This window comes from Macaca mulatta, chromosome 10, assembly GCF_049350105.2.
Source record: "Macaca mulatta isolate MMU2019108-1 chromosome 10, T2T-MMU8v2.0, whole genome shotgun sequence".
Taxonomy (NCBI): domain Eukaryota; kingdom Metazoa; phylum Chordata; class Mammalia; order Primates; family Cercopithecidae; genus Macaca; species Macaca mulatta.
This window is the reverse complement of record NC_133415.1, coordinates 19,214,949-19,241,107: the sequence shown is the minus strand read 5'-3', so window position 1 is coordinate 19,241,107 and position 26,159 is coordinate 19,214,949. Positions and strand designations below refer to the sequence as shown.

Below are 26,159 nucleotides of genomic sequence, written 5' to 3'. Positions count from 1 at the left end.
AGTCGGTAGCTGGGAGGGTAAGGAGGAGGAGCTCCGACTATATTCTGTGACAGCATTTTTTGTGTCCCTTAGCATTTTTTGGTTGACATCCTTCAATCCAGGAAAATTCCCCAACTCACAGCAGCCACCGTGAGAGGTGGTGGCTGGGGCTCCAGGCTCGCCTGGGGTCACACCACTTGGGCAAGACAGTGCATTGGACTAAGGAGAGAGGAAACAGCAGTGCAGGTGCCCCATAGGGAACAAACTGAGTTCTCCCATGGGCCCCTGCTGTGGCCTCAGCTGTGACTGCTGCAGGCTGAACGTGGGACCCTGCAATGAATCTGAGACTGTTGAGGCTGTGGCAGCCGCGGCACCAGCATCCACCGCTGCAGAGGCTGCCAGATTGAATTTGGGAGCCACGGAAGTCCATCCCGTGCAGGACCAGAGCAACCCCGAGCTCCCCAAAGGTAAAGAAGCCATGGGTGCCATTTGCTCTCTGGCATCTCTCTGGCCCCCATCGCCCCCACCCGTTTGCCGTCCCTCCCCCTCAGAGACATCCTCAGCTTCCAGCTCCCTCCTGCCCGCAGCCGGCTTTCCCAGGGCTCGGCATGGGGGACAAAGGCTGGTTCTGCCTCTGTCTTTGTTGTTGAGCCTTCTTAGTTGAGGCCTTTTTGGCCTAGTCCCTCCCTTTTCTCAGTAAAATTTCAAATACTCCAGTTTTGGAGTCCCCATCCCATTCTCTGTCCTTACCTATGCAGCTGGTCTGGGCCCTAAGTGAACGAGCCAGTCAAGGGCCCAGTTGTTTCTTTTCTCCCATTCCTCAAGGTAAGCTAATAACTGGGATAATTCAGACTCCAATATGTGGAGAATTCTTAAATTGAAAACAGAGTTTGCCATGGAAGAGATTATATGGTATCCCTTTTTTTTTTTTTTTTTTTTTTTGAGATGGATCTTGCTCTGTCGCCTAGGCTGGAGTGCAGTGGCCGGATCTCAGCTCACGGCAAACTCTGCCTCCCAGGTTTACGCCATTCTCCTGCCTCAGCCTCCCAAGTAGCTGGGACTACAGGCGCCCGCCACCTCACCCAGCTAGTTTTTTTGTATTTTTTAATAGAGATGGGGTTTCACTGTTTCAGCCCGCATGGTCTCGATCTCCTGACCTCGTGATCCACCCGTCTCGGCCATCCAACGTGCTCGGATTATAGGCTTGAGCCACCACGCCCGGCCTATATGCTATTCCTAATAGTGAGTCACATTGACAGAAGCTTCTTTATTTCTTCCAATTGTAATTTGAACAAAGAAGAAAAACAAATTGGGGGACATGCTTAAAATGACCCCGAAAGGTATGACATGTTACTGCCCGAGCCGTAAAGAAGTTGTTTTTGTTTTGGTTTTACCCAAAGGAGTTTAGCCATGGAGCTCTGATGACTTGAAAATTCCCACTTTGACATGAATGTCTCTTCAGCTCTGCTACAGTTTAGTCCCTATTTTATAGACAAGGGACGGAAAGTGTCATGTGTCCTAGGCTTTCCTTCAAGTCACAGTCATCACTGTTTACTGACAGTGAGACCAGGGCTCTGGGAGTGGCTATGGTCAAGTTAAAGACAAAAACTAACACTTGTAAGACAGGAGAGAAGCATTTCCTTACAAAAGCAGTTCAAAATTTGTGTGTAACTACATTTGTGAGCAAATGAAAGCTGCCAGACTCCGAAAAACAGAGATGCTAATGGACTGACTTCAGTAACCAGGGTTTTCTATGGAGTTCATTGCCCAGGGTGACTTCCAATAACAACCCCCCCACTCTGCACTTTTCTCAGGACTGGAAAGCTCAGGCAGCCCAGGACGAATAGTGCAGTCACCATAGATGGGCAGGGTGGCCACAAGGTGGGCAGCAGCAGGGATGGGCATTGTGAGCCATTGGGTGGGTCTGCGGGGTGGGGCACTGTGAGCCAGTAGCCTGACTTGGTTGCTTCCTGGTAACCAGGTGACATAGGAGGCTTTGTGGGTACTAGGCATCAGCCTGGGCCAGCAGCCTTCAGTCGGTAGCTGGCAGTGGAATGAGAAGCTCTGACTACACTCTAATGACTGTTTTTGTGCCTCTTGAAGCTTGTTGCCTCCCTTTCTTTTTGAAATAAGACAGAAGATCCCCACCTTCACAGACAGAGAGAGAGCCCATCTTATTTGTTTTTAAAAAATGAATAAAAATGTGAGGGGGAGTCTTGTGAGGATGATGGGAGGGGCTTCCAGAGAGGAATATCTTCCATGGAATTCCTGAAATGGGAACAAACTTGTTTTGGGCAAAGAACAGAAAGACACAAGGGTGGTTGCAGCAGAGTGAAATGAATGTGATGGGTTAAGGCCGTGTGCACACAGTGAGCACTGACAAAAAGTATGGACTTTAGTTGAGATGGGAAACCACTGGAGGATTCTAGCCTGGGGATCACAGTTAATTCTCCAAGAAAAAGACCACCGGCTCTGTGAGAATACACTGTAATGCAGGCAAGGGTGGAAGCAGGGAGACCAGCTAGGAGGCTGGTTGGGTAGTTCAGGTGAGAGTCAACAGTGAAGAGACACACAATGACCTGAAATAGGCTGACTTGAGAATCTTTAGATTCAAGTGAATGTAAAAGATAATAAAGTGGTAAATAGACAAGTCACAGAAAAAGAAATGCAGATGATCCTTAAACACGTCTTCACACATAAGAGAAAGGCAAATGACAACTATACTGCAGTGTCTCTCCTATTGAGGGAAATTCCAAGAACACGGCAATACATTCTTTGGTTTGGCTGTAAGGGAAGTTGCATTCATATAGTGCTGGTGAAAATGCAAAATGGCTCGACTCCACGAAGGAGAATTTGGCACAATCTCACAACCTTGCAGATACAGTTAAACTGGAAACACTACTTGGAGGCGTTTTATCCTGAAGGTATACTCCGTAAATATGAAACAACCTATGCAGAAAGTCCTTGTCGCATTGTTTTCCGTAGCTCAATATGGGAAATAACTGAAATGTCTAGTAAGGGCCTAGTAAAATTAACTGGTTCTTCCGCCTAAAGGAGAACTACGGAGCTGTAAACAAGGGTAAGATGTCTTTTTACTGCTACCGACTGATTCCCAAGATAGGTTATACAGAAAAGGAAAAAGGGAGAACACGCAGTAATATACACAGAAGAAAGCAGGGGGAATAATGTGTGATTATTAAAACAAACAAAAAAACAACGCTGGGGAATTCTTGATGATGGGACTGTTCTCTCCTTAACTTCAGTGGGTAGCCGAAGTGCGTATTTTCTCAAAATATTATTTTGTTGTGGTTTTCTAAAGGATGTTAACTGTTTACTTTTGACCTTTGAGTTAATTTGAGAAAGTTTTGCTTTGTAATTGATTGTACATTATGTAGTATATAGACGGCTCTTACATATTATTTGATCCTCTCAATGTTTTAAGTTAGGTGTTATATGGGAATTTTACTTGTGTCACATGAGAAGTCTGGTTCTAAGTATAAATTGAGTTTTTTGAAGTTTGAAAAAATAAGAGTCAGATCAAGGATGTAAATTCTAGACATAGGGCATATAAAACTAGAATTTATTAAAAGGTACATATGGGCTGCTTTGGATACTACCTTTTTAAAAAAATCTTTCCTTTAGTTTATTAAAGTAGTTAAGCCTCAGGATTAAAACAATAACATTAGATAATGAGAAATAAAATGGAGATACTTGTAACTCAGTAATGCTTTTTATTTTTAAGAGACAGGGTCTTGCTTTGTCACCCAGGCTAGAGTGCAGTAGCACGATCATAGCTCACCGCAGCCTCAAACTCCTTGGCTCAAACGATCCTCCCACATCAGTCTTCCACGGAGCTAGGTATACAAGAGCTCACCACCACACCTGGCTAATTTTTAAAATATGTCTTGTAGAGAAGAAGCCTCACGATGTTGCCCAGGCTGGTCTCAAACTTCTGACCTCAAGCAATCCTCCTGCCTTAGCTTCCAAAAATGTCAGGATTACAGCCATGAGCCAGCACACCTAGCCCAGAAATGTTCCTAAAAGTCTGAAAAATGAAGTTACATGCTGTTAAATCTTTCAGTAGATAACAATATACTATGATATGTCAAATGTCACAGCTCAGTCATGGTCACTACAACATTGATTAAAACGTAGAACAGTTCAGGCAAGTCTGAGAACTGAGAGGGAAGTACAGGATTGCTTTGGAAGCCAGAATTGGGATTGTCAGAGCTGGGAAAGCAGGAGCAAGGCGTGAGTGTGCACAGGACTGGGGCACGCAGCAGCTCCATGGTATGCTGTGTGTCCTCTTACATGGCAGGCCACCTCCAGGTCGGCAGATGAGAATCACCTGATGGGTGGAAAGAGTGGATTTAGGTAAAATCTCAGACTGTGCATTGCAACTAAGAGAATTTATGTGTTTGTCTGATGGGTCATAACGCTAATCAAAGTGACAACACAGGGATAATAGAGCAGGTGAGTAAATGCAGTAAGCCACCTGCCACCTCTCCAGGGCATCAACCATCCCAAAGAAATATTGGGGCAGCAGGATTTGACAAAGCTTATGAGAAGAGCTCTCAGTTCAGGGTCCAAGGCATGATCTAGAGGACTCTAGGTGTTGAGGGACCTCTGTCCCCAGGGAAATAACTACATTTTTGCCCCAGATCTTCATGCCTCACTGTGGTAACTCTGGGCAAGTCACTCAAAACGTCTTAAGGTTTAATTCATTGACTTGGAAAATACGGGTTGTATCCCCTGCTCTGCCCATCCCTCGGGGATAATTTGGGGATCAAGGAAATGGCAGATCTCTTTCATGAGCTGGAAACCATCATGCCCATGGAAACAGTGAAGTCACTTTCCACCCTCCCCTGCCTGGGAGCCATACACGCTCCCTCTCTGTATCCTACCACTACCAAGTATCTGGACTATTCTTCCAGACATTGAATGATTGAACACTTCTGGGCATTTACAAAGCATGAGTCTTCTTAAGCCTTTATCTGTATCTCATCGTTTTTAGCCCAATAGATCTTAGTAGGTCTATAGCATAGATCTACTAACATTCCCACATCTCAGAATAGGGAACTGAGGCACAGAGGGGTTCATTTCACTCTCCCACGTATGTGCAGATTCTAAGGAGGATTTGATCCCAGGCCATTCTTGGTGACTTGCATCTGCTGCTTTTCTATATTGTCTCATCTAAATAAAGGTATCTGCCTGCACAAACAGTCCGTTTTAAGTGCAATGAACCTTGCAAAATCCTCCTGGAACCCAAATCTAATTCAGGTAGAGTTGAAAAGCAGACGGTAAAAACTGGGATCAAAAGTTTCATCTGGGAATAAGTTTTTACTAATTTCTCTGCTGTCCTCTGCCAGCAACATGTCAAGCGCTGTCTTTATTATAATACATTTCCTAGAATCTAAGAAGTCTGCTCTACCTTGCAGATTTGGCTGCCCGTCCCAAGCGCTGGACAACAAAAATAGGGAGACGGAACAAAATTTGGCCTGTAGGAAATAAAGGTAGTGTGGAAATTAAATCATTAAATTCACTTAAGCAAATCTTTCGACACCAAGGAGAATGGTCCAGTAGCAGCTCAGTCCATGCTTCAACCGCCCCCCTCCATACACTCCAGCCCCGGACCACATTCCCCAAGGTTCCTTGTGGGATTCCTCAGCAACACCAATGCACTGACCGTCACTCTATGTTCTTCTAGGCTCTGATGAAGATCGGCAGGTGCCTGTACGTGGTGGGGTGGAGAATATGAAATCAGAACTTGTAAGACGTATTTCTTTCTCTGGTAGAGAATTTTTTTTTAAATTTGTTTTTGTTTTTTCTGGGGCTTCTAGACTATCAAGTGAATATCATTTTTGACTGCCATCATGGATCAGGCTTTAGTTGGTCATGGATTCTAGCGACTGGTCACTAGAGGTTATGACCAAATGAGGCCTGATTGACGATGGCAGTCAAAGGACGGCATCACTTACAAATTGTTTGGTAGTGAGTGTCTTTCTCAGTAGCAACTTTTCTCCCTGAAAAATAGTTTTGTATTTGCCAGCCAACAAGGACACTTGCTAAATATTCCCCAAATAAAACTCACTGCATTTTCCACAAGCATCCTCTACGCTTTCTTTCGGGGCCAGTTACCTGATACTGTTTTGTTTTTTTCTCTTATTGCAGAGAAAGTCGAATGCCCAGGCTAACCTCTGTACGTATTCTTTTTTTTTTTTTTAACAGCTTTATTTAAACGTAGTTGACATGCAAAGCAATGTACCCATTTAAAGTAGGTGATTCAGCGTTTTTAGATCTACTAACATTCCCACATCTCAGAATAGGGAACTGAGGCACAGAGGGGTTCATTTCACTCTCCCAGGTATGTGCAGATTCTAAGTAGCATTTGATCCCAGGCCATTCTTGGTGACTTGGATCTGCTGCTTTTCTATATTGTCTCATCTAAATAAAGGTATCTCCCTGCACAAACAGTCCGTTTTAAGTGCAATGAACCTTGCAAAATCCTCCTAGAACCCAAATCTAATTCAGGTAGGGTTGAAAAGTCGACAGTAAAAACTGGGATCAAAAGTTTCATCTGGGAATAAGTTTTTACTAATTTCTCTGCTGTCCTCTGCCAGCAACAATGTCAAGCACTGTCTTTATTATAATACATTTCCTAGAATCTGTAAGAAGTCTGCTCTACCTTGCAGGTTTGGCCGCCCGTCCCAAGCGCTGGACACCAAAAATATGGAGACGGAACAAAATTTGGCCTGTAGGAAATAAAGGTAGTGTGGAAATTAAATCATTAAGTTCACTTAAGCAAATAATTCCAGTTTATTCATTCAGTGCCCCACATTAGAGAAACTCAGTAAATGCTGTGTCATGTTCTTCATTTATTTCATTTGTGCCAATTTATGCATTAAATCAATAGTGGGTGATACAACTACACAAGTAAAGTAACACTGACAACTTAGAGTTCAGTTCTTTTTTTTTAGTATTTTATTTTTTTGTGAAAAGGTCTCCTTTGTCGCCCAGGAGTGCACTGGTGCGATCACAGCTCACTGCAATCTTGACCTCCCCAGGTTCAGGTGATCCTTCCACTCAGCCTCCCAAGTAGCTGGCCATAAGTCACATGCCACTATAACAAGTTATTTATTATTATTATTATTATTATTATTATTATTGTAGAGAAGGGATTTCACCATTCTGCCCAGGCTGGGTTCACTTTTGACAGTAAACGACATCTCAAATGTTTAGACATTTGCTTTCAGTTTGGTCAATTATGAATACAGCTATTAGAAACCTTCCTGTGTCTTGTTTGGAAACATAATTTTTAAAATGTAACTGAGGAAATACTCCGGATTATGATTACTTGCTTGTATGGTAAGACTATATTTTTCTTTGTAAGAATTTTGGTAGAATTTACCAGTGAAATCATCTGAATATAGTGTTTTAGTTTTTTGAAAAGATATTAATCATTGATTGAATATCTAAAATTCTAAAATAAATATAGGCCTATTCAGATGATCTCTTTCTCCTGAGAAGACTTTTGGTCTTCTAAAATAGATTTTAAAAAGTAGCTCATTTCATCTACTGTATCCAATTGTGAGCACAGATGTGTTCAGAATATTCCTTTATTATTTACTAGTTTTTGATTTGACTCCTCTTAAACTAATATTATTAGTATACTGTGACTTCTTTCTTTCCTTTGTGGGTAGCCAAGGTAGAGGTTTATCAATGTTACTGATCTTTTCAAAGAACCGGCTTTTGGTTTTGTTGATATTTTCTGGATTTCCTGTTTTCTATTCCATTGTATTCTGCAATCATTATTTATTTATCATCTGTTCTATGTTACACTGCTGTTTTTCTCTCATTGCCCAAGGTGAAGCTTCGATTATGAATTAAGATTTTTCTCATTATTGACACAGCATCCTGAATGTAACTCATTGAATGTAATCTCATTAAAATGCACACTTAATAATTAAAATGGTAGATGTGTGCTTTACTACAACTTCAACAATACAACAGGGTAGATGATAAACATGGTAGCAGGGTATGTAGATCCACAGAAGTTAAATGATCTTGTAACATTTCATAAAACTGGGGATTTGCCTGGACCTTCAAATGGGGAGGAGGTGTGATGAGATGCTGTCGCTGAACCATACAGTGCCTTTCTGTATTAAACTGTTCTGAAGGTGACTATTTCACATTGATGAGGTTGCCCTAGCTAGAAAGCCAAGGCTCTTTCAATTCTTTCTGCCCCTCTCCTCTGCCTGCCTTCGACACCAAGGAGAATGGTCCAGCAGCATCTCAGCCCATGCTTGTCAACCGCCCACTTGCATACACTCCATACACCCCAGGGTTCCTTGTGGGATTCCTCAGCAACACCAATGCACTGACCGTCACTCTGTGTTCTCCTAGATTCTGACGAACATCTTGAGGAATCTGCACAGAGCGGTGTGGAGGAGAACATGAGATCAGAACTTGTAAGACACATTTCTTTCTCTGGAAGAGAGATTTTTTTTGTTTTTTCTGGGGTCACTAGAGGTTATGACCACCTGAGGCCTGATTGACGATGGCAGTCAAAGGACGGCATCACTTACAAACTGTTTGGTAGTGAGTGTATTTCTCAGTAGCTACCTTTTCTCCCGGAAAAATAGTTTTGTATTTGCCAGCCAACATGGACACTTGCTAAATATTTCCAAAAAAAAAAAACCCACTGCATTTTCCACAAGCATCCTCTATGCTTTCTTTCGGGGCCAGTTACCTGATACTGTTTTGTTTTTTTCTCTTATTGCAGAGAAAGTCGAACGCCCAGGGTAACCTCTGTACGTATTCTTTTTTTTTTTTTTTTAACAGCTTTATTTAAACGTAGTTGACATGCAAAACAATGTACCCATTTAAAGTAGGTGATTCAGCGTTTTTAGATCTACTAACATTCCCACATCTCAGAATAGGGAACTGCGGCACAGAGGGGTTCATTTCACTCTCCCAGGTATGTGCAGATTCTAAGTAGCATTTGATCCCAGGCCATTCTTGGTGACTTGGATCTGTTGCTTTTCTATATTGTCTCATCTAAATAAAGGTATCTGCCTGCACATACAGTCCGTTTTAAGTGCAATGAACCTTGCAAAATCCTCCCAGAACCCAAATCTAATGTAGAGTTGAAAAGCCGACGGTAAAAACTGGGATCAAAAGTTTCATCTGGGCATAAGTTTTTACTAATTTCTCTGCTGTCCTCTGCCAGCAACAATGTCAAGCACTGTCTTTATTATAATACATTTCCTAGAATCTATAGGAAGTCTGCTCTACCTTGCAGGTTTGGCCGCCCGTCCCAAGCGCTGGACACCAAAAATATGGAGATGGAACAAAATTTGGCCTGTAGGAAATAAAGGTAGTGTGGAAATTAAATCATTAAGTTCACTTAAGCAAATAATTCCAGTTTATTCATTCAGTGCCCCACATTAGAGAAACTCAGTAAATGCTGTGTCATGTTCTTCATTTACTTCCTTTGTGCCAATTTATGCATTAAATCAATGATGGGTGACACAATTACACAAGTAAAGTAACACTGACAACTTAGAGTTCAGTTCTTTCTTTCAGTATTTTATTTTTTTGTGAAAAGGTCTCCTTTGTCGCCCAGGAGTGCACTAGTGCGATCACAGCTCACTGCGATCTTGACCTCCCCAGGTTCAGGTGATCCTTCCACTCAGCCTCCCAAGTAGCTGGCCATAAGTCACATGCCACTATAACAAGTTAATTATTATTATTATTATTATTATTATTATTATTATTATTATTGTAGAGAAGGGATTTCACCATTCTGCCAAGCTGGGTTCACTTTTGATAGTAAAGGACATCTCAAATGTTTAGACATTTGCTTTCAGTTTGGTCAATTATGAATACAGCTATTAGAAACCTTCCTGTGTCTTGTTTGGAAACATAATTTTTAAAATGTAACTGAGGAAATACTTGGGATTATGATTACTTGCTTGTATGGTAAGACTATATTTTTCTTTGTAAGGATTCGGCAGAATTTACCAGTGAAATCATCTGAACGCAGTGTTTTAGTTTTCTGAAAGGATATTAATCATTGATTCATTTTCTAAAATAAATATAGGCCTATTCAGATGATCTATTTCTCCTGAGAAGACTTTTCGTCTTCTACAATAGATTTAAAAAATTAGCTCATTTCATCTACTGTATCCAATTGTGAGATAGATGTGTTCAGAATATTCCTTTATTATTTACTAGTTTTTGATTTGACTCCTCTTAAACTAATATTATTAGTATACTGTGACTTCTTTCTTTCCTTTGTGGGTAGCCAAGGTAGAGGTTTATCAATGTTACTGATCTTTTCAAAGAACCGGCTTTTGGTTTTGTTGATTTTCTCTGGATTTCCTGTTTTCTATTCCATTGTATTCTGCAATCATTATTTATTTATCATCTGTTCTATGTTACACAGCTGTTTTTCTCTCATTGCCCAAGGTGAAGCTTCGATTATGAATTAAGATTTTTCTCATTATTGACACAGCATCCTGAATGTAACTCATTGAATGTAATCTCATTAAAATGCACACTTAATTAAAATGATAACTATGTATGCTTTACTAAAACTTGAAAAACACAACAGAGTAGATCATAAACGTAGTGGCAGGGTATATGTAGATCCAAAGGAGTTAAATGATCTTGTAACATTTCATAAAACTGGGGATTTGCCTGGACCTTCAAATGGGGAGGAGGTGTGATGAGATGCTGTCGCTGAACCATACAGTGCCTTTCTGTATTAAACTGTTCTGAAGGTGACTATTTCACATTGATGAGGTTGCCCTAGCTAGACAGCCAAGGCTCTTTCAATTCTTTCTGCCCCTCTCCTCTGCCTGCCTTCGACACCAAGGAGAATGGTCCAGCAGCATCTCAGCCCATGCTTGTCAACCGCCCACTTGCATACACTCCATACACCCCAGGGTTCCTTGTGGGATTCCTCAGCAACACCAATGCACTGACCGTCACTCTGTGTTCTCCTAGATTCCGATGAAGATCTGCAGGAATCTGCACAGAGCGGTGTGAAGGAGAACATGAGATCAGAACTTGTAAGACGCATTTCTTTCTCTGGAAGAGAAATTTTATTTTGTTTTTTCTGGGGTCACTAGAGGTTATGACCAACTGAGGCCTGATTGACAGTGGCAGTCAAAGGATGGCGTCAGTTACAAATTGTTTGGTAGTGAGTGTATTTCTCAGTAGCAACCTTTTCTCCCGGAAAAATAGTTTTGTATTTGCCAGCCAACATGGACACTTGCTAAATATTCCCAAAAAAAAAAACCCACTGCATTTTCCACAAGCATCCTCTATGCTATCTTTCGGGGCCAGTTACCTGATCACTGTTTTGTTGTTTTTTTTTTCTCTTATTGCAGAGAAAGTCGAACGCCCAGTGTCAGCTCTGTACGTATTCTTTTTTTTTAAACAGCTTTATTTAAACGTAGTTGACATGCAAAACAATGTACCCATTTAAAGTAGGTGATTCAGCGTTTTTAGATCTACTAACATTCCCACATCTCAGAATAGGGAACTGAGGCACAGAGGGGTTCATTTCACTCTCCCAGGTATGTGCAGATTCTAAGTAGCATTTGATCCCAGGCCATTCTTGGTGACTTGGATCTGTTGCTTTTCTATATTGTCTCATCTAAATAAAGGTATCTGCCTGCACATACAGTCCGTTTTAAGTGCAATGAACCTTGCAAAATCCTCCCAGAACCCAAATCTAATGTAGAGTTGAAAAGCCGACGGTAAAAACTGGGATCAAAAGTTTCATCTGGGCATAAGTTTTTACTAATTTCTCTGCTGTCCTCTGCCAGCAACAATGTCAAGCACTGTCTTTATTATAATACATTTCCTAGAATCTATAGGAAGTCTGCTCTACCTTGCAGGTTTGGCCGCCCGTCCCAAGCGCTGGACACCAAAAATATGGAGATGGAACAAAATTTGGCCTGTAGGAAATAAAGGTAGTGTGGAAATTAAATCATTAAGTTCACTTAAGCAAATAATTCCAGTTTATTCATTCAGTGCCCCACATTAGAGAAACTCAGTAAATGCTGTGTCATGTTCTTCATTTACTTCCTTTGTGCCAATTTATGCATTAAATCAATGATGGGTGACACAATTACACAAGTAAAGTAACACTGACAACTTAGAGTTCAGTTCTTTCTTTCAGTATTTTATTTTTTTGTGAAAAGGTCTCCTTTGTCGCCCAGGAGTGCACTGGTGCGATCACAGCTCACTGCGATCTTGACCTCCCCAGGTTCAGGTGATCCTTCCACTCAGCCTCCCAAGTAGCTGGCCATAAGTCACATGCCACTATATCAAGTTTATTATTATTATTATTATTGTTATTGTAGAGAAGGGATTTCACCATTCTGCCCAGGCTGGGTTCACTTTTGACAGTAAAGGACATCTCAAATGTTTAGACATTTGCTTTCAGTTTGGTCAATTATGAATACAGCTATTAGAAACCTTCCTGTGTCTTGTTTGGAAACATAATTTTTAAAATGTAACTGAGGAAATACTTCGGATTATGATTACTTGCTTGTATGGTAAGACTATATTTTTCTTTGTAAGAATTTTGGTAGAATTTACCAGTGAAATCATCTGAATATAGTGTTTTAGTTTTTTGAAAAGATATTAATCATTGATTGAATATCTAAAATTTTAAAATAAATATAGGCCTATTCAGATGATCTCTTTCTCCTGAGAAGACTTTTGGTCTTCTAAAATAGATTTTAAAAAGTAGCTCATTTCATCTACTGTATCCAATTGTGAGCACAGATGTGTTCAGAATATTCCTTTATTATTTACTAGTTTTTGATTTGACTCCTCTTAAACTAATATTATTAGTATACTGTGACTTCTTTCTTTCCTTTGTGGGTAGCCAAGGTAGAGGTTTATCAATGTTACTGATCTTTTCAAAGAACTGGCTTTTGGTTTTGTTGATTTTCTCTGGATTTCCTGTTTTCTATTCCATTGTATTCTGCAATCATTATTTATTTATCATCTGTTCTATGTTACACTGCTGTTTTTCTCTCATTGCCTAAGGTGAAGCTTAGATTATAATTTATGAATTGATTTTTCTGATTATTGACACAGTATCCTGAATGTAACTCATTGAATGTAATCTCATTAAAATGCACACTTAATAATTAAAATGGTAGATGTGTGCTTTACTACAACTTCAACAATACAACAGGGTAGATGATAAACATGGTAGAAGGGTATGTAGATCCACAGAAGTTAAATGATCTTGTAACATTTCATAAAACTGGGGATTTGCCTGGACCTTCAAATGGGGAGGAGGTGTGATGAGATGCTGTCGCTGAACCATACAGTGCCTTTCTGTATTAAACTGTTCTGAAGGTGACTATTTCACATTGATGAGGTTGCCCTAGCTAGAAAGCCAAGGCTCTTTCAATTCTTTCTGCCCCTCTCCTCTGCCTGCCTTCGACACCAAGGAGAATGGTCCAGCAGCATCTCAGCCCATGCTTGTCAACCGTCCACTTGCATACACTCCATACACCCCAGGGTTCCTTGTGGGATTCCTCAGCAACACCAATGCACTGACCGTCACTCTGTGTTCTCCTAGGTTCTGTTGAACATCTGCAGGCGTTCCCACATGGCGGTGTGGAGGAGAATACGGGATCAGAACTTGTAAGACGTATTTCTTTCTCTGGAAGAGAAATTGTTTTTGTTTTTTTCTGGGGCTTCTAGACTATCAAGTGAATATCATATTTGACTGCCATCATGAATCAGGCCTCAGTTGGTCGTGGACTTTAGCGACCAGTCACTGGAGGTTATGACCAACTGAGGCCTGATTGATGATGGCAGTCAAAGGATGGCACCACTTACAAACTGTCTGGTAGTGAGTATGTTTCTCAGTAGCAACCTTTTCCTCTTGAAAAATAATTTTGTATTTGTCAGCCAACATGGACACTTGCTATATATAACCAAAAAAACCCCCCGGCATTTTCCACAAGCATTCTCTATGCTTTATTTGGGGGCCAGTGACTTGATCACTGCTTGACGTCCGGTTTTTTATTTTAGCAAGTGAATAAAAGGCCTTTGCCAACAGAACCCAGCATCATCTGATCCTCATGGTGTTTCTTTTTCTTTTCTCTTTTTGCAGGATTTATCTACAGCTGAGTATGACAACCGTACGTATTTAAAAAAAAAAAAAAACAGCTTTGTTTAGATGTAGTTGACATGCAAAACAATTCACCCATTTAAAGTAGGTGATTCAGCGTTTTTACTATATTTACACGGTTGTGCAACCATTGTTACAATCTCATCTTAGAACCTCTTTATTACCCCTCAAAGAAATCCCACTAGTAGTCACTCCTCTGTCTTTCCCAACCCTTAAGGTGACTATTTCACATTGATGAGGTTGTCCTAGCTAGAAAGCCTAGGATCTTTCATTTCTTACTGCCCCTCTCCTTTGCCTGCCTTCGACACCAAGGAGAATGGTCCAGCAGCAGCTCAGTCCATGCTTGTCAACCACCCCCCTCCATACACTGCAGCCCTGGTCCACAGCCCCCAAGGCTCCTTGTGGGATTCCTCAGCAACACCAATGCACTGACTGTCACTCTGTATTCTCCTAGGTCCTGTTGAAGAGCTGCAGGAGCCTGCCCATGGCAGCGTGGAGGATATGAAATCAGAACTTGTAAGACGTATTTCTTTCTCTGGAAGAGAAATGTTTTTTTGTTTTGGTTTTTGTTTTTTCTGTGGCTTCTAGACTATCAAATGAATATCATTTTTGACTGCCATCATGGATCAGGCCTCAGTTGGTCATGGAGTCTAGCGACCAGTCACTGGAGTTTATGACCAACTGAGGCCTAACTGACCATGGCAGTCGAAGGATGGCACCACTTACAAACTGTCTGGTAGTGAGTATGTTTCTCAGTAGCAACCTTTTCTCCTTGAAAGACAATTTTGTATTTGCCAGCCAACATGGACACTTGCTATATATTCCCAAAAAACCCCCACGGCATTTTCCACAAGCATTCTCTATGCTTTATTTGGCAGCCAGTGACTTGATCACTGCTTGACGTCCGGTTTTTTATTTCAGCAAGTGAATAAAAGGCCTTTGCCAACAGAACCCAGCATCATCTGATCCTCATGGTGTTTCTTTTTCTTTTCTCTTTTTGCAGGAATTATCTACAGCTGAGTATGACGACCGTACGTATTTAGAAACAAAAAACCAGCTTTGTTTAGATGTAGTTGACATGCAAAATAATTCACCCATTTAAAGTAGGTGATTCAGCGTTTTTACTATATTTACACAGTTGTGCAACTATTGTTATAATCTCATCTTAGAACCTCTTTATTACCCCTCAAAGAAACCCCACTAGTAGTCACTCCTCTGTCTTTCCCAACTCTTAAGATGACTATTTCAAATTGATGAGGTTGCCCTAGCTAGAAAGCCTAGGATCTTTCATTTCTTACTGCCCCTCTCCTTTGCCTTCCTTCAACACCAAGGAGAATGGTCCAGCAGCAGCTCAGTCCATGCTTGTCAACCACCCCCCTCCATACACTCCAGCCCTGGTCCACATCCCCCAAGGCTCCTTGTGGGATTCCTCAGCAACACCAATGCACTGACCGTCACTCTGTGTTCTCCTAGTTTCTGATGAAGATCTGCAGGAGCCTGCATATGGTGGCGTGGAGGATATGAAATCAGAACTTGTAAGACGTATTTCTTTCTCTGGAAGAGAAATGTTTTTTTTGTTTTGTTTTTTGTTTTTTCTGGGGCTTCTAGACTATCAAGTGAATATTATTTTTGACTGCCATCATGGATCAGGCTTCAGTTGGTTATGGACTCTAGTGACTGGTCACTAGAGGTTATGACCAACTGAGGCCTGATCGACGATGGCAGTCAAAGGACCGCATCACTTACAAACTGTTTGGTAGTGAGTGTCTTTCTCAGTAGCAACTTTTCTCCCTGAAAAATAGTTTTGTATTTGCCAGCTAACATGGACACTTGCTAAATATTTCAAAAAAAAAAAAACCCATTGCGTTTTCCACAAGCATCCTCTATGCTTTCTTTCGGGGCCAGTGACCTGATTACTGTTTTGTTTTTTTTTTTTTCTCTTATTGCAGAGCACTTCGAAAACCCAGTCTCAACTCTGTACGTATTCTTTTTTTTTTTTTAACAGCTTTATTTAAACGTAGTTGACGTGCAAAACAATTTACTCATTTAAATTAGGTGATTCAGCGTTTCTACTATATTTACACGGTTGTGCAACCATTGTTACAATCTCATCTGAGAACCTCTTTATTCCCCCTCAAAGAAACCCCACTAGTAGTCACTCCTCTGTCTTTCCCAACTCCCACACCCCTGGATCTAGGCAGCCTCGAATCTACTTCCTGTTTCTATAGTACAGTGGCTTTCTGTATTAACCGGTTCTTAAGGTGACTATTTCACATTGATGAGGTTGCCCTAGGTAGAAAGCCAAGGCTCTTTCATTTCTTTCTGCCCCTCTCCTTTGCCTTCCTTCAACACCAAGGAGAATGGTCCAGCAGCAGCAGCTCAGTCCATGTTAGTCAACGGCCCACCTCCATATACTCCAGCCCCGGTCCACAGCCCCCAAGGCTCCTTGTGAGATTCCTCAGCAGCACCAATGCACTGACTGTCACTCTATCTTCTCCTAGATTTGGTCGAAGATCTCAGTGAGGGTCCATCTGGTGGTCTTGAAGATCTCATGACATCGGAGATGGTAAGATGCATTTCTTTGTCTGAAGAAATGTTTCTCCTGGTTCCTCTTGCCTTATTAATGAAATGAAGATACAAAAATCTGACCAAGTACATTATAGAAGACAAATGCAATTTTTTTGTTGGCTGGAATATCAAGGGAATACCATATTTGATGGCTGTCGTCCATCAGGTCTTAGTTGATCATGGACTCTAGTGACTGGTCACTGGAGTTTATGACCAACTGAGTCCTGTTGGATGATGGTGGTCAAAAATGACAGCATCACTTACAAACTATCTTGTAGTGAGCATATTTCTCAGTAGCAACTTTTGCTTCTTGAAAAATATTTTGTATTTGCCAGCCAACATGGACTTGCTAAATATTCCATGAAAACCCATTGCCTTTTCCACAAGCATCGTCTATGCTTCCTTCACGGGGCCAGTGACTTGATCACTGTTTGACATGTTGTTTTGTAATGTCACCAAGTGAATAAAAGATCTGTGCTGGCCGGGCGTGGTGGCTCACGCCTGCAATCCCAGCACTTTGGGAGGCTGAGGCAGGCGGATCACGAGATCAGGAGATTGAGACCATCCTGGCTAACACGGTGAAACCCCGTCTCTACTAAAAATACAAAAAATTAGCTAGGTGTGGTGGCGGGCACCTGTAGTCCCAGCTACTCGGGAGGCTGAGGCAGGAGAATGGCATGAACCCGGGACGTGGAGCTTGCAGTGAGCCAAGAGCGCGCCACTGCACTCCAGCCTGGGCGACAGAGCGAGACTCCGTCAAAAAAAATAAAAGATCTGTGCCAACAGGACTCCATGTGATCTGATCCTCATAGTGTTTTCCTTTCTCCTATTGCAGGCAAAGGAGAGACGCCAAGCTTACCTCTGTAAGTGTGTGTGTGTGTGTGTGTGTGTGTGTATTTTGTTTGTTTTTTTATTTGAGACGAAGCCTTGTTCTTTTCCCCTAGGCTGGGCTGAGATGGCAGAATCTCGGCTCAAGAAATCCCCCAGCTCCCAGGTTCGAGGACTTCTCCGGCTTCCGCGTCCCAAGTAGCTGGGATCAGGGACGCCTGCCACCACCCCCAGCTACCATCATTTTATGAATGCATATTTCCATCTGGGTGAAAAAAACATCGCAAACCCCTTTCTCTTCCTACTGAGCACCTGTGAACAGTGACCTGCAGTTTGTGGCTGTAGCCAGTCCTCAGGGAGCCTGGTGTTCTTACATTTCATTCTGAGGCTCACATTCTCAGTCACCCTGCAGGAGAACACCCGCCCCATCCTGGGTCATTACAGGGTGTGCCCATCCATCTGCTGCATCTGAGGAGCTGGGTCCAGCTTCTACGGTGAATCCATATATTTCTGTGTTTCCTGGATAAGGAAGAGGAAAGGAGCTGAGCTGGGGGAGGAAGAAGAGGTAATATTAACTGACTCCTTATTTTGTACCAGGCACTGTACTAGTTACATATCCTTTTATCTCATGTAATTCTTACCAAACAGTAAGGGGGTTGGGAGTGATAGGGACAATACTGTTACCTCCATTTTAGGGTGAGAAAATGAAGGCTCAGAAAGGTTAAATAACTTGCTCCAGGTCACTCAGTTGCTAAGAGCCAGGTTATGAAACAGAAGCTTTATATTAGATGTGTTCAAATTTATTTTCAATTTCCCTGCTCCATTCTGAATATGCATTGGCATTTACCCTTGGGCTATGTAGGACAAGTGCTTTGTCACCAAAACACCTATTGTGAACTCTTTCTGCCCTAGTATGATTCATGCATTTTATCTTCTTCAAACTAAAAACCTTTAAGAGTCAGGAACCTGCCATGCAGACTCTCAACTTAAACCTCAGCCACTTTTACCCTAAAATTCAGACTTGTGTAGACATCTCTAGAAGACTTGGTGGACTAATCTTTAAGAGTTCGTTTGCATGAGGGAGGAAGGGGAGCCCAAATTTGGACAAAGTCCGTTTCTTAGAGTTCCTCCAGCCCAGTCTGAGTGGTAGAAATCAGGAACTGAAAATAAATCTGAAAGTTGTTTGAAATCATGGTAAGACATGGGGAACATAATATACTGGGGGCTTGTGTTATAAATGAGGCTATTTTTCTATTTTTAGTATTTTGTATTTTTAGTAGAGACGGAGTTTCACCATGTTGGCCAGGCTGGTCTCGAGCTCCTGATCTCAAGTGATCCCCCCCACCTCAGCCTCCAAAAGTGCTGGGATTACAGGCGTGAGCTACCGCGCCCAGCCCACTGTAAGTGTGTATATATATGGGCTTAGAGGCGTGAGCTACCGCGCCCAGCCCACTGTAAGTGTGTATATATATAATAGAAATAGAATACATATGGCTGGGCACGGTGGCTCACGCCTGTAATCCCAGCACTTTGGGAGGCCGAGGCGGGTGGATCACGAGGTCAGGAGATTGAGACCATCCTAGCTAACACAGTGAAACTCCGTTTCTACTAAAAATACAAAAAATTAGCCGGGCGTGGTGGCGGGCGCCTGTGGTCCCAGCTACTCCGGAAGCTTAGGCAGGAGAAAGGTGTGAACCCAGGAGGCAGAGCTTGCAGTGAGCCAAGATCGCGCCACTGCACTCCAGCCTGGGAGACAGAAGGAGACTCTGTCTCAAAAAATATATTTATATATAATATAGTAGATAACATTATATATGCTATATAATATATTGTATATATACTATATAATATAAATGTATAATATATATATTACATGTAATACAAATATATAATATATATTATATTATATATAATATAAACACATTTCTGGCCCAGAAATGTGTTTCAACTAGACGTAGCCCCCCAGTTCTTGGCCAGGGCAGTGACAGCGCTCCTGAGTAGCAGGGGAGGTGGGGAGAGACATGAGATCCAGCACAGGGTGAGCTCAGCAAAGGGGTGGGGACTGACCCTAGAGTTCAGGTCATCCTCGCAACTCTTCTGTGGAATCCGCAACACCTCAGTTTCCACTTACTTTGGAGGTAGTTTAACATCGTCAGTATCACGCTCGGAGTCTTCCCGCAGATGGAAGAGGAACCCTGGCCATGGGTGTTTACTGCCAGGGCAGTGACTGTCTCTTCCTCGTTTGTCCTTATCCCAGAGCTCAGTCCTGGGGGAGACATGTTAGGCCCCATGGATGTTTTAATGAACACACCCCCTAGGATGAGCTCTAGGTCGCCCCCAGGCTGGGATCTAGTGCAGGTGTGAAAGGGTTTTCTTCTCAGCCTGTTGAGCCCCACACTCATCCTGGAGCCTGCCCAGCTTCTGAGTCAGGGTCGCTGGAGATGAGGGTGAGCTCCTGAGGACGGCGAGATGCCCCTACCCCTCTGCTCCTGCTGCTCTGATCTTGTCTCAACAGGGCGTGCAGAGCCATGCTCGTCCACTGGGAGCAAGAGCGCCCCCTGCTGGAATCCATCTGGACCTGGAGATTGTCCTCATGATCATATCCCCAGCCCCACAGAGTGACTGACCCTTGTGCAGATGCCCAGGAAGTAACCTTAAATGTAGGCTAGAATCAGAGCAGCAAATGATTCTGCAAAAAAACAAACAAACAAACAAACGAAAAACTCCAGGATAAGGGAGTCATATCTTCCTTATGTCTGGATCTCTGGAACTGTCCCGTCTAGTGTGGTTCTCAGTCATATATGTGCCTCTTCATGGTTAAATAAATTTAAATATATACAATTAAAAATTCAGAACCTCATCACAACAGCCACCATGCAATGGCCCAGCAGCCACATGTTTATACAGCTCGACTTTTCCTTCTTTCTACCCTTTGATGAGAACATGATCTTCAGGCTGGCGCTGGTTTACCGGAAATTCTAGGGGTGGTACATGTGCTAAAAGACTTTTAGTTTTGAGGGAAAGGAAAGTGAAAGATCAAATCAAGTATATAATTTTTAAGAAATGGACCTTTTGTTTTAAATGTGGGGACATCAGCAGTGAACTTTATAGTCCTTGGTGCCTTCTTACCGAGAAATTTCCTTTAGCATCTATTTTTGTTAGTTTTTAAGACCAAAGAAATCCAAACACCATTTTATATTTGACAATGCTTCCTGTATGTTTATACCAGATAAGCTAGATTTCACCTTTATATTAGTGTTATTAATGTTCCACTTAGTTTTAATAAAACTTTGTAAACATATTTATTCAATTTTTAATGTCTGACCATAAGATAAGATTTTTATAGACTTTTTTAACCTTTTATAATTTTTGTCAAAGAGCAGGCTAGTGCTTTCAGAAAAACCCGTTGTATTTTTCTTTTAATGTCCAGTTCACAGAAAAACTGGATGATACCCCTTTGACTGTAGCCAATATGTTTACACACAGAATTTTCCTTATAATTAATGTTTCAAAACTTGCTTAAACCTTCAAAACAATTTTTAACCTTTTAATGTAAGTAAAAATAAACATTCTTATGCCTCCTTATAATCCTTTTACCAAAGGCATATGTTACTTTCCTTATACACTTTGCACATAAACTGTTTCTTCAATAGTTTTACATTCAGGAGGATTAATTAATTTAAATTATACATCATTTCTTTCATAAATTTTTCTGACACTTTTTTTATGACTTTCACAGACAATTCTTCGACATGCCTCATATAACATATGGAAAACAGAATTTTCCATATAACATTCCTTTTTATATAAACTCTGCCCCCCCTTTGTTGTTGTTGTTGTTGTTGTTGTTGTTTTCAAAGATGATAACCATTCTTTTGCAAAGCAGACTTCCTTCATATCTGTGGACTAGACTGTCTAAGGCCACAGATTAGAAGTTACTATAATACATGTTACATTGTTAACTTTTAGCAAACTTTACTTTTGTTGAAAACTTTTAAGTGTGGGATTTCAATTATCCTTTGTATTAACAAGACTTTGTTTAGTCCAAATTAACTTAGAATTAGTGTAGATGGCTTTATTCTGTAAGTACTTTAAGGCTTGGCTAAGTGCAAACAGCTCACAGATTTGAGCAGACCAATTATTGGGCAATTTTTCTAACTCTGCTTCTACAAGAGTTTCACTGAATTACAGAATACCCATTGTGGGTTTTTTTTCCTCAGTCACCTGGGAGAAACTATCAATCATCCTGTCCTGAAGGGAGTTCTTCCTAGGTCTGGTCGGACCTTTGTATGGCAATTAAGATTTAAATCCCCCGTTAGGAAATCTGCTGGGTTAAGAGCATTTTCAGGGGTTTATGTTAAATCATCTTTTTCTAACAGAATAGCCCTATACTTGAAGATTTTTGAGTTAGTAAGCTACCTTTTTTCTTTTTTTTCTTTTCTTTTTTTTTCTTTTTAACTTAGGATACTTCTTAACTGGTGAGGTGTGCTCACAATTAGGTTTCCTCTAAATTTATTTTTCTACTTTCTTCTGTTAGCAAAGCAGTTGCCGCTACAGACTGAATGCATTTGAACCATCTGTGGGATACTGGGTTCAAGGAATTCACACCAAATCAGAATCAAAACCAAAACCAAAGTGCCGATAAAGGCACGCCATGGGTGATCAGGCCACACGTCAACCAAAATGGAGTGGGCAAGTTCCCAAGACTGGTCCTGTCAAGCAATTCAAACCAAGTCAAAATCAAAACCCAAATCAGGCCGGGCGTGGTGGCTCAAGCCTGTAATCCCAGCACTTTGGGAGGCCGAGACGGGCGGATCACGAGGTCAGGAGATCGAGACCATCCTGGCTAACCCAGTGAAACCCCGTCTCTACTAAACAAATACCAAAAAAACTAGCCGGGCGTGGTGGCGGGCGCCTGTAGTCCCAGCTACTCGGGAGGCTGTGGCAGGAGAATGGTGTAAACCCGGGAGGTGGAGCTGGCAGTGAGCTAAGATCCGGCCACTGCATTCCAGCCTGGGTGACAAAGTGAGATCCGTCTCAAAAAAAAAGAAAAAAAAGGCTTATAAAGACTTATAACCATTTCTTTTTAAAAATCAGTTAAGGGCCGGGCACGGTGGCTCAAGCCTGTAATCCCAGCACTTTGGGAGGCCGAGACGGGCGGATCACGAGGTCAGGAGATCGAGACCATCCTGGCGAACCCAGTGAAACCCCGTCTCTACTAAAAAAACACAAAAAACTAGCCGGGCGAGGTGGCGGGCGCCTGTAGTCCCAGCTACTCAGGAGGCTGAGGCAGGAGAATGGTGTGAACCCGGGAGGCGGAGCTTGCAGTGAGCTGAGATCTGGCCACTGCACTCCAGCCTGGGCAACAGAGCGAGACTCCGTCTCAAAAAAAAAACAAAAACAAAAACAAAAAACCCAAAAGTGCCGATAAAGGCATGCTATGGGTGATCGGGCCACGCTTCCACTCAAATGGAGTGGGCAAGTTCCCAAGACCGGTCCTACTGTATTCCAGATATCTGGACTCCAAGAGCCGGTTCCTTCCCGGTGTTCAACCAGTGTGTTGATTCTCCGCGGGGGCCTGCAGTGCACTGCTCTGACGAGGCATTCCACCAGGGCAAATCCCTGCCCAGGAGCATGCTCAGGATCCACGTAGCTCAAGCTGGCCGGAGTCCCCTGCAGGGATGCTCCACAGGACAGGCCTAAGCCGCCTAAGGGGCTGCCTTACTGCCCGGTCAGGGAACCAAGAAATGTAGCAGGATGAGTGACAGACAAAAGTCTTCAGGCACCAGGTTAAAGAAGGAAGAGGCTTTATTCAGCCAGGAGGTCGACAGTCTTGCGTCTCAAGAACAGAACTGAGCTCTCCAAAGACTTCATTCAGCCAGGAGCATCGACAGTCTTGCATCTCAAGAACAGAACCGAGCTCTCCAAAGACTTCATTCGGCCAGGAGCGTCGATAGACTTGCGTCTCAAGAACAGAACCGAGCTCCCTGAAGAAAGAGTTCCTGGCCCTTTTAAGGGCTTACAACTCTAAGGCGTCCACGTGACAGGGTCGTGATAGGCTGAGCAAGCTTGGGGTACATGACCAGGTGGGTACGTGATCTACAGATAGCACAAGTGATTAGGGTGGGGGTTAATCTTTAGCCCACAGGCCTGGCCAATGGCCCCAATCAGTCTGTTATTTTTCAGTTTTTACTTCCTCCTTTTCTTTGGAGAGAGGAGACAGTAAGAGGAATGGCCTCTGTCCTCATTCTGGGCCATCTTTCTCCTGCTTCATGCCTGAAGTTACCCATTAACCCCAAGTGGACCGGTTCCTTGAAGTGGGAAGCGGCATTTAGAGATCACACTCGGGCTGCTACTCGCACAGCCCTTTTGAGTCAGACACCCCAAACACACCCAAAATGGACACGAGACCCTGAGAGGGCGATAGGAGCTTGCTTCCAACTTCTCCCTGGAGGTTGAGGCTGGACTTTCTTACACCTGGCGAGACCCATCCCAAACTAAGACACCACCAGGGAGGATGGAAGGGCGACCCCTGGAGCTGTGTTGTGGTCAGATTGGACCTTCCCATGGCTGCTGAGACTCTGGAACAAGCTGTCCCTTCTCTGGGGCACTGGGGACACCTGAGGATGCCTCCCTGCTCTTACTTTGTGGTCACAGCAAGAGATCAGGGTTACAACTACCCTGTAGTGTAGAGAATTCCTGTCCCTTTCCATGCCACTTCCTTAGGGAAGCAAACGCCCTCCCAGGAGCCCATTCCCATTCCTGGGCCACAGTTAAAGGGAAAACCTGATCCAGACACGAACTTCCTTGGGCCTCTGCATTTCCAGATGTCCTGTCATTGCGTGTGTGGGGCTGACTGTCTCATCTCAGCTTGAGAAGGGCAGGCAGGGGTGTGGACACTCTGCTGAGCAAATGCCCGCCGGAGTCAGTGGTTCCGATTTCCTGAATCACAGTGGCAGGTGGGGGCTGGGGAGGGGGGCACAGGGAGTTCTAGGGAGTAGTTTTTGTATGAGCCTGTGTCACAGTGTTTGATATTTAGCAGAGACCCATCTGACCATCCTAAAGAAAGGTGCAACAGAAACTCACTTCACAGGGCCTTCATGATAACTGAATGAGACAACATACTTAAGTATCTGGTCCTTGATATCTGAGAGATACTGAGTAATGAAAATGATCCTTTCTCCCTCTCTGATACTTAACGTGGCCCCTTACCTTGGGCTGCTGGTTCTGGAGGGTCGCAGGGAAGCAGGATGGTTCACGCTGCTTTCACCACAAGCTCTGGCACCCAGTAAGAACCAGCACGGCATGCATGGAGCACACACCATACACCGGGCTTGGTGCTAAGAACCTTACATACGTGATCTCATTTAACTGCCCTTAGAAGTCAGGGGATGATCCCCATTTCACAGAATACTGAGGTTCATAAATGTCAAATAACCTGCCTGGAGGAGCCAGGTCCGAGAACAAGGTCCGTGCTCATAGCCACGTGGTACCTGTGGTCCCAGAGTTACAGGCCTTCTGAAGACGTGAAATTTGGTTAGAGATCAATTTTCTGTCTCTGGAATCATCATATCCCCTCTCAATTCTTATGTGTTTACAGGCAAGGACGTGTCAACGTAGAGACCTAGGAGGACAAAGTGAACTTCCTGAGCCCCAACAGGCAGGAGTCCTGCCAAAGCCAAAATGTATCACCTTGGAAGATGATGCCCCAGGAAGAATGGGGAGGAGGGAGGAGGAAAAACCGCTGATGAGGCCGACTCGCTCTTTGGGGCCCGTCGTATCAGCAAAGCCAGCTCTTTTGAGATGGAAGAACAAAGATGTTTCTCCTCTGTGAGGAGGTGATAATGGTGTTCTGGGTGAAGTAGAGCAGCTTTGTCCTGGAAGGAATCTGACTTGGAAGGAGGCCCAGTTGTCCAGCAGGCGCCTGCTCCCTTTCTGCTCTGGCTTCCAAAGGGCTCTCTGCAGAGCTCCTTCCCAGAGCTGCTGGCAGGAGGTCCTTGCTGGGGGGCAATCCATGGGGACGTCTGGAGCAGTGGGAGCCTATGTTGGGACCCGGACGGCAGCTGCTCCACCTCAGCACCCGGACTATGAGGCACAAGGCTGGGCACCACGAGGCCGTGAGTGAAAGCAGCCTGGATTTGGATTTCAGAAGAACTGGGCTTGAGTCCTAGTTCTGCCACAAACCATGTGACTCTTAGGCAGTCACTTTATGTTTTTATTTCCTTGGCAGTAAAACTGTCATTACCTACAATATGGGAATTGTAAGGAACTACTGAAAAAACAAATCTTAAAATGTTCTGTGCAGACTCTCAAATACTGTGCAAATATTAAACTGTTGTAAAATCCAGTCTCTGCCTTTGAGATTTTACAATCTGGTGAGCAGGTAAACACAAGCACACATAACAAGAAAACAGTCTCCATTTAGTGCTGGGTGATGGGAACAGAAAGCAAATGCTTTGAGTTTGGGGTAGTGGGCTGGGGTGATGAGGGAAGGCAGGAACGCGGGGAAGGCAGACCGTAATTTTTTTTTTTTTTTTGAGAGGGAGTCTCACTCTGTTGCCCAGGTTGGAATGCGGTGGCGTGATCTCGCCTCACTGCAACCTCTGCCTCC

General features: G+C 43.0%; 1 protein-coding gene across 3 annotated transcripts; it reads left to right on the top strand.

Moving 5' to 3' along the window:
* On the top strand, window positions 1–25,895 carry LOC106996637 (uncharacterized). 3 transcript variants are annotated; one of them, XM_077949877.1, is made up of 23 exons: window positions 1–446; window positions 5,418–5,492; window positions 5,687–5,748; window positions 6,151–6,178; window positions 6,672–6,746; window positions 8,383–8,447; window positions 8,762–8,789; window positions 9,281–9,355; window positions 10,990–11,054; window positions 11,376–11,403; window positions 11,889–11,963; window positions 13,595–13,659; window positions 14,135–14,162; window positions 14,607–14,668; window positions 15,156–15,183; window positions 15,626–15,687; window positions 16,102–16,129; window positions 16,654–16,718; window positions 17,556–17,583; window positions 17,665–17,714; window positions 17,993–18,113; window positions 23,061–23,634; window positions 25,149–25,895. In XM_077949877.1, the coding sequence occupies exons 1-21, from the start codon at window positions 257–259 to the stop codon at window positions 18,044–18,046; spliced, it is 1,236 nt and encodes a 411-aa protein (XP_077806003.1). In that variant the 5' UTR covers window positions 1–256; the 3' UTR covers window positions 18,047–18,113; window positions 23,061–23,634; window positions 25,149–25,895. The 3 variants fall into 3 exon arrangements, with proteins under 3 accessions (XP_077806003.1, XP_077806004.1, XP_077806005.1); XM_077949878.1 differs by lacking the exons at window positions 6,151–6,178; window positions 15,156–15,183; window positions 16,102–16,129; ... (4 more) ...; window positions 23,061–23,634; window positions 25,149–25,895 and having other exon boundaries at window positions 5,687–5,770; window positions 14,607–14,675; window positions 15,626–16,009; XM_077949879.1 differs by lacking the exons at window positions 6,151–6,178; window positions 14,135–14,162; window positions 16,102–16,129; ... (4 more) ...; window positions 23,061–23,634; window positions 25,149–25,895 and having other exon boundaries at window positions 5,687–5,770; window positions 13,595–13,666; window positions 15,626–16,009.
* Window positions 25,896–26,159: the final 264 nt, after the last annotated feature.